The sequence below is a fragment of the Lupinus angustifolius genome, chromosome LG17 (assembly GCF_001865875.1).
Source record: "Lupinus angustifolius cultivar Tanjil chromosome LG17, LupAngTanjil_v1.0, whole genome shotgun sequence".
In the NCBI taxonomy this organism is placed as follows: domain Eukaryota; kingdom Viridiplantae; phylum Streptophyta; class Magnoliopsida; order Fabales; family Fabaceae; genus Lupinus; species Lupinus angustifolius.
This window is the reverse complement of record NC_032025.1, coordinates 10,732,274-10,740,764: the sequence shown is the minus strand read 5'-3', so window position 1 is coordinate 10,740,764 and position 8,491 is coordinate 10,732,274. Positions and strand designations below refer to the sequence as shown.

Below are 8,491 nucleotides of genomic sequence, written 5' to 3'. Positions count from 1 at the left end.
TGGGATAGGTTGCACGAATAGTCGCATTTGGTTATGCCGTTTATATATATATATATATATATATATATATATAATAAATAAACCAATCAAATTTAATAAACATTCTGTCTTCAAAGCTAATGTTCAACATAGTCATTACCATAATGGAAGCTATGCTGATATATATTTTATATAACTATACAACTGTGACTTATGAGTTTGACAAGATTTTCCATTTCTCTCAAGAAACTAAACCAACATTTCAATTGATCGTGTAATTAGCTATGTGACTCTTGGAGATAATGGGAGAGTCTAATTTAAAATTAAGACCAATAGTGTGAAACCGAACGGAACATTAAATTGGAAGAGGTTCTGTATTAGTTTTAATTGATTTAAACAGTTAAGCCGTCAGGTTGGATCAATGATTTCATATATAATTTATCATTTTTATCTATAAATATATAGTTATATATAAATATACAAAATTTTATATAATTATATTAAAATTACATCTTTCCGTCTTTTTTTGGAACCGGAGTAAAACAAAACATTAGAGTAATGTTCTATTTTTTCTAAAATTTTAAGTGAACCGTCTATTTCACTTTCCGGGTTATTGCGGTTCAACCGGGTTTAACATGGTTGGACTAGAATTTCTCCGGTCAAAAGTGGTCCAACCCCTCACTCGGTTAAGACTACAAAGCACAGATGTTTTCAAGTTTGATCGGTAGTCAAACCGATCGGACCATCTAGTTCGGTCCAGTTTTCACAATACTGATTAAGACAATACAAATGTATAACCAGATAAACGTAAAGTGACAGATTCAACCGATTTTTTATATTTGTCTTTAAACACAGTGTTAATATAAAAGCGTTGATATAGTGATGTAAAGATTTGTAGAGTTGGTGATTTTCTTTTTTAGGATAAGAGGGCTTTATAGGAATTTTTTATAACCAAAAGGTGGTTCTACTTGGATAAAAGTTAATATCTCTTTAGCTTATTAGCCTATTCATAAATTTATCTAACGTCTATTTGTGAGACTTGGAAACACTTTTTTTCAATTCCTTTTTCTCTATAATTCAACTTATAGTCCAATCCTAAAAGAGATTAGTCAAAAGAAAATAAATCAAATGAGTACATGATTATATTGAACTATTGACTTCATCAATCTACTCTTACAAGGTTAGATTATTCAAGCTCATCCCTCTATATTTGATTCTTCTAAAGCGAAAATACACCTTACAAAGGTGAATGTAAGATTATTATCATTAATAAAGAAGCTTAAGAGAACTATATTGTATTAGCTCTAAAAAGTGAAGGTTGCTCTATATTTCTTTCCATGGGGAACTTTTATGATGGTAATTAGTGAATGACTATTGCTGTAAAGAGTGTTTATTGTGCTTTTATAGCTCAAAATCTAGGCAGCATGCACTGATTACAGGAAGAACAAGAATTACTACTGCTTCAATTTAGACTAATTTCAAAGCAAACATTCATTTAAGTCACTGAGGTGTTTGGTTATTTTATATTCAAAACAGTTTACAATCCAAAGTTTTGTGGAATATTACTTCAACAAATGATTGTTTTAAGATATGAATAAAAAACTGTTTCCAAACTTCTTATATTATAAAAGGAAGTTTTATATAAATCATACAAAATGTATTATTCAAGGATTATTGATTAGTCCGGAGCTTTTGGGCCTTTTTATATATTTAAGGATTATTGATTGCCCAAAGTTTATTTTAATGAATATCTGGTTCTCACAAAATGTAAGGCATCAGTGTTATTAATCTCCCACTCATACCAATAAGTCACTAGTATAATGGTATAAAATTTTACTTTGATTTATAGGTAAGTAAAATATTAAATGTTCGATTCCTGATAGTGATATGTGTTGAAAGGGACAACTACATATTTCGAAAGACTGCATTGCAAATTATCATGTTATTTTTTAACTAAATTCATGCAATATACATTATCACTCGTGTGAATACAGGAGTCTCCTACCGGTTACAACAACAAAAAAGACTAGCATGACCTTGATGCTCACAAATTGAGTAGGATCCTCTCCAATAATTGAGAGACAGATAGTAAAAAAAACAAAACAAAAATATAATATGACATTTATACTATTTTATATACATTAAAATTACAATTTTATCATTAAAAATAAAAGGAAAAAAGAAACTTCTGTTTAGTAATGGAGAGGATTTTATTTCTACAAAATATGGCATGAATCCAAGTAATATACCGATTTTGGTCCCACCATAAGTTTACAATTATAACCATCACCACAAAAATGCATCCCACGTACTTATGATATGAAGTCATCATTTGTACACACCTAAGACAAATATGTTTTTAAATTCCTGCCACTGGCAAGTGTATCCATGATTGATGTTTGAATTTCAAATCAACATTAAGAAATGATAAGAAAGCATGTAACTAACTCTTGCTTAGTCACTCATCACCAAAATTAGCTTGCGGGGACCAATGTAGCTGGCATTTGAAGTTGTATGCTGCATTATTATCCTAATGATAAATTTTTTATTATTAAATTTGCTAAAAGTAGAGAAAGATTGACAATAATTATAAGCAAAATTATTAAAAATAAGATTATATATCAATAATTTGTGCAATCAATCTCACCTAATAGTATAATGCTTCCCAATTATTAAATTGTTTAATACATTAAGCTTTAGTTCAAATCAAATCAAATTTAATGTTTTAGCTTATTTAATACACGCTAAAGGATAACATCTTTTGCCCATATGGCATACCTTTTCAACCTATATTCCGAATTAAGATTCTCCTCAAGGATGTGAGGAGAAATAGAGATTTAAAAGTTTTGTAATTACTGAAATTAAAAATAATAAAAATTTAGACCCTTAAAGATATTTCAGTGCAAAATGTCAGCATTTTTACTTATAGGAATTAAACTTCTATCTAGAACTGAACCCTTGAATAATAGAATGCGAGAAGAATGAGAAATTTATTAGTTTTGTAATTATTTAAACTAGTGTGTACAGGTACTTCGTGCCTGCCGATGAATATTTCATGATATTATATATTCAATTTTTATATATTTCATTTTTTAGAATTAGAATGTATTTGTTGTGTTCGGTGTACTTTATATTATATTTTTTGTGCGTTTATGATAATGTTTAATTTAATGTGAAACATGTGGTTAATTAATGTGTTGGTGGTGGTTGCTTAGAATTATATGGTTTTTTTTGTAAAAATTAATTAATGTTAAGGGCAATACAGGAAGTGAAAATTACACCATGATGGAAGTTATTTCAAGTTTTGGCTTTATATATAGTATAGATATAGATGAAAATAATAAAAAATCTGAAACCCTTAAAAAAATTGATGACATTTGTCAGCATCTCTACCATTCTTAACCACTTTGAGAATTCTTCACCCATATATTGTATAATTGTTTCCGCGTTAGTCTAATGGTGTAAGACCCATAGGATCCCAGAGATCAAAGATTCAATTTTTGTAAGTGACATTTATTGGCAGGGGACAACCATGAACCCGAAATGGATTCATTTCTTACCAAAAAATGTAAGAGATACCCTTACACTCTATTTGGTTCAGAAAAGAAAATGAAAGGAAAGAAAAAAGAAGGAAAGAAAGTTTAAGGAAGGAAAAGAAGTAGAAATTGGGGTGAAAAATTAGTTGTTTGGTTTAAAAGAAAAAGAAAGGAAAGAAAGTGATAATCTTGTTTGGTTGTGCAAAAGGTGAAAGGAAAAGAAAATATATATTTGTGAAATTATACCCTCATATAAAAAATGTCACATTTAAATTATTATTGTTACTACTTTGTTTTCAGCATGTACAAAACGTAGGAGGTGCATACATTATTTGACTAAACTAACTCCAAGAAATATAAATATCAAACAAACAATTTTACAAACAAATCATTATGTAGAAAAAGATCTAAATATACTGATTTGTGTATGACGTGAGTAATAAAAATATCGATCAAAGAAAAAACACTTCAAAAAAAGAATAATACAAATATATCAATCAACAAATCATAAGTTTTCAAAAAATAATTAAAAATGAAAATGAGTTAAAAAACATTTCTGCAAAAAATGACTTTCACATTGGAATAAATAAAAAAGAATAAAAAAATAAAAAATTAAATGAGGTTGCATGAATTAGAACAATTAATAAATGAAATATCTATTTGGTTTAGAATTAGAAAAGTAAAAGAGTAAATTAGATTATAAAAATTATACTTGTCTTTTTTGTTCTACTAACAAACTTGTTTGACGAGAAAGTGAATTTGAGGAGAGAAAAAATAAATAAGAAAATGAGTTTAAGGAGAGAATAAGAGAAAAGTGAGAGTTTAGAGATAAAATAAGGGTATTGTGGTCATTTCAACAAAAATCTTCTTTTCCATGAGTTTTCCTCTCTTATTTGGGAAGAAAATATTTTAGCATGGGACCCACATATTTTTTTCTTTCCCTCCTCTTTTCCCATGTCAACCAAACAAGGAAAAAGTCACTTTTCCTCCCTTTTTCTTCCATCCCTTTTCATTCCTCCTATTTTTTCTAGAACCAAACATAACCATAGTATACAAAAAAAACATTATTTGCTTCTCTTTCTTTCTAACCTTTTCCTATTGACAATAAATAAATCATTAACATATCATGAGAAAGATGAATTAATCAAAGTTGGTTCTAAGTATGAATCATCCATGTGGGAATCACGTTCACAACAAACCTTTTTTTTTTTGCAACAATTAAAGAAATGCTGACTAGACATGTCAACCAACTAGCAATAGTGTCTATAACATCTCAATTTCAAGTTTTTCAACATCATCATAATAAGGTCTCAACAAAAGTAAAAGCCATGTTAAAGCAAAAGAAATAATTACATCAACCAGAACTCACCAACAATAAATGGAATAGATTCATCCCCACCTCTCAAGGTATTAATTGGGAAGAAAAAGTGGAGATTTGAGAAGAAAAGGAGGAAGAGATTCAATGTATGGTGCCATAGAAACTTCAGCCTCAACCTACATAATATAATATAGAAGTAAATACTTATTTTCATCCCTTACAATTTTTCAGTGTACCAGTTTGGTCCATAAAAAATTAAAAACCCAAAATGGTCACAGAAAGATCAAATATGGTCAAATTAGTCATTCTTATCATTTTTGTAACCTCTGACAGGGACTACTTTGACCCACATTCGCTATATTTGAGTCCTAGTTTGAATTTTTTATTTTTTCGAGGATTCACTCTATAATATAATAACCACATGAATTTAGCAAGTAAAATATGGGCAGTGACTCACTGATAAAGCAAATTCCACCAAGTAAGAAATGGTGGCTAAATCCTGAGCAAAGATACATTGTCATAATCACCATTTGTAATTCTATATATCATTGATGAGATCATGATGTTGGATTTGGTCCTGATCATCTTTCAAGCTAGAACGATGTAACTCTTCAATACTTTGTGTTACTTCGGACATTGAAGGGCGTTTATCGGGGTACGATGCTGTACAATCAACTGCAAGCTGCAACAACTGAACCATCTCCTCTTCAACATTCTGATACCTAAGGAGTTCAAGATCGAAAACCTCGGAAGTCCACTCTTCTCTAACAACAGATTGCACCCATCTAGGGAGGTCTACTCCTTCTTCGTTTAGGAGAGCATGAGTCGGTGCTTTCCCGGTTAGAAGCTCCAAGAGAAATACACCAAAACTGTACACGTCTGCTTTTTGAGATACTTTGCGAGGATCGGTTACCTCAGGCGCGCGGTAGCCGGCAATGCGATTGGGGGTAGAAGAGGGGCCAACCAGGTGTGCAAGGCCAAAATCCGATACTCTTGCTTCATATGATTTGGTTAAGAGGATATTAGATGATTTTATATTTCCGTGAGAAACATTAGGCCCTTGTGAATGTAGGTACTCAATGCCGCGTGCAGCTCCAAGTGCAATGCCTGATCTGAGTTCCCAATTCAATGGTGTCCTACCTGCTCCTTTGTTTCCTGTAATGAAAATCAGAAATGCCATTAGACAATTGTTCAAGCATCATGCTAATAAATGTTCCATGTTCAATACAGTTACAATAAGATCAACAGGGTTTACAAGTTATAAATAACAAGGGCCAGAGTACAAATTAAGAAATAATAGAACTCAAACCTGAGTTATTCATGGAAATATACTTATCGAAATACGCTTAAGCATAATAGCGGACTAACAATTCAGACAAATAGCTATTTTTGTGGATCCAATATGACCTAAAAAGCGCGGTGTTAAATCACATTTGACAATACCCATATGAGTGCATCTCAAATTCTAATTCCTAAAACAAGCTACACTTTCATCCTTCCTAAATGTCATATGCAATGTAATCAACATCCATGACATATTAATGATGCATTCCACATTTCAATTTTAGTAATAATTCATTCTTAAAGAACCGATAATGTCTGAATTCATAACCACAACATGAATCTTAAAAAAGACAGAACAAAAGCATTAGCAGGTAAAAAAGAAATTGAAAAAACTCACCATGCAAAAGTGCAGACAAGCTTCCCATTGACATGTAATCATACACAAGAAGCTTCTCATCCCTGCTAAAATAGTAAGCCCTGAGAGGAACCAAACTCTCATGATCCATTGCTCCAACCACTTCAATCTTCTCCTTAAACTCCTTCTCAGAAATGGTCACATCCTTCAACCTTTTCACAGCCACAACCGGACCAACCTCCAAAACTGCCTTATACGCCGTCCCAAAAGTCCCCTTCCCCAAAACTTCAGCAGAAGCTCTCAACAAATCCTCCAAATCAAACCCTCTTACCGAATTCCCAAAAAACACCAACTTTTTCGCTCCACCAGCATTAACAACCTCACCACCCTTGTTCCCATTCCCTGTCAACGCTGCAGCCGCCACTGCAGCCACGGAATACCCATTTCCATTACCATTCCCATTCCCATGACCACCATTCTCCACATCATTAACCTTATTCTCACCACCATTGACCTCCAATTCGCGATCCTTAACGGTTGCTACATCAACAGAACTTGTTTTCTTGCTGCTACTCTTCTTCCTACACAAAAGAATCAAAACAAACACAACCAACAAAAGACCCACCACAGATCCAATTACAATTCCTGCAATAGCACCACCCAATAACTTCTTCGTCTTCTTCTTCTTCCCCCCATTGATCTCAATTTCACCCGGAACACTTCCACTCCCATTTCCATCATCACCAGCACACAAACCAAGTGGTTTCCCACAAAGTGAGTTACCCAAAAACGAATCTTCACTAAAAGTTCCCAACTTTAAAGGCACAGACCCATTCAACAAATTATTAGAAACATTAAACTGTTCAAGATTAACAACGTTGCTCAAATCAGGTATAGAACCTTGAAGCTGGTTATTCTCAAGAAACAAAGTCCTCAACCGAGTCAAGTTATTAAACCCGGTCGAGAACTGACCCGAGAAGTTATTAAACCCCAAATTAACCCGAACCAAATCGGTTAAACTGAACAGAAAATCAGGGATTGAACCAGAGAAAAGGTTTCTCTGCAAGTAAAGGTTCCTTAGGTTGGTGCATGAAGCAAGATCCGAAGGAATGTGACCGGTAAGGGCATTGAAACGGAGACTGAGGGTACGGAGGTGGGTTAAGTTGGAGAATATTCCGGTGGGTAGTTGGCCGGAAAGTGAAACTCCGGGGAGGTGGAGCTCGACAACATGGTCGTGGTCGCATTGGACACCGGCCCAGTTGCATGGGCTTTGGTTGGTGGCGTTCCAGAAAAGGGTTCTGCCGCCGACGGAGGAGCGGAGGTGGAGTAAGGCGGCGCGTTCTGAAGAAAGATCTGGTTTTGCTGAAGGGAGGAGAAGGAGGAAGAGGAAAAGGGCGAAGGGATTGTGCATTTTTTGGTGACAAGTTAAGAAAGTTTGTGTTTCTGTTTGGAGTTTGGAGAGAGGTTTGGGGGGAAGTAATAGAGGAGAAGAAGGTTCATGGTTTCACAAACTTGTTATTTTTATTTTAGGATATGGAATAAACTTTAGGGTAAAAATAAATTATTTTTGTATAATTAGATATTGTTTCAGGGTAAACTGCTCTAATGAATAGAATCTATCACATTTGATCTTTGAAGATCAAGTAAAACTTTATATCACTTCATAAACTTTAAGTGTATAATAATTTGAGATATCTAAAAAGAGAGATTTTACATCCCAAAATAATAATATTATAATGTCTCTAGCTAAACATTTTTCTTCCCATAATATAAAAATATTATTTGTGTTTTTAAAATTATCTTTTTATTAAATAAAACTTTTTCATTTGAACGAGATAAGAAATTGGGACAAAAACAATACAAATAATCTATGTCCCTAAAATTCATCTTGATTGACCAATTAGTTTTTAAGTAGGACTAAAATATTTCAAGATTTTAGAAATGGTTAATGTTATACTTATTTCAATTTTTGTGAATTAAATTCTGTCATTTTTAATGAACAAGTTAATATGTATAAAA

At 32.6% G+C, this 8,491-nt stretch overlaps 1 protein-coding gene across 2 annotated transcripts; it reads right to left on the bottom strand.

Moving 5' to 3' along the window:
• LOC109331708 (probable inactive receptor kinase At1g48480) lies at positions 5,242 to 7,981 on the bottom strand. 2 transcript variants are annotated; one of them, XR_002105836.1, is made up of 3 exons: positions 6,515 to 7,981; positions 5,309 to 5,988; positions 5,245 to 5,264 (listed from the first exon to the last, which is right to left on the bottom strand). XR_002105836.1 is itself a non-coding variant. In XM_019566380.1 (2 exons), the coding sequence occupies exons 1-2, from the start codon at positions 7,881 to 7,883 to the stop codon at positions 5,372 to 5,374; spliced, it is 1,986 nt and encodes a 661-aa protein (XP_019421925.1). In that variant the 5' UTR covers positions 7,884 to 7,981; the 3' UTR covers positions 5,242 to 5,371. The 2 variants fall into 2 exon arrangements, 1 of the variants encoding a protein (XP_019421925.1); XM_019566380.1 differs by having other exon boundaries at positions 5,242 to 5,988.

Coding starts and splice junctions, on each gene's coding strand:
- LOC109331708 (XM_019566380.1), bottom strand. CDS start 7,883: ATGCACAATCCCTTCGCCCTTTTCCTCTTCCTCCTTCTCCTCCCTTCA. Junction 5,989..6,514: donor CTTGTCTGCACTTTTGCATG/GTGAGTTTTTTC, acceptor TTTTCATTACAG/GAAACAAAGGAGCAGGTAGG.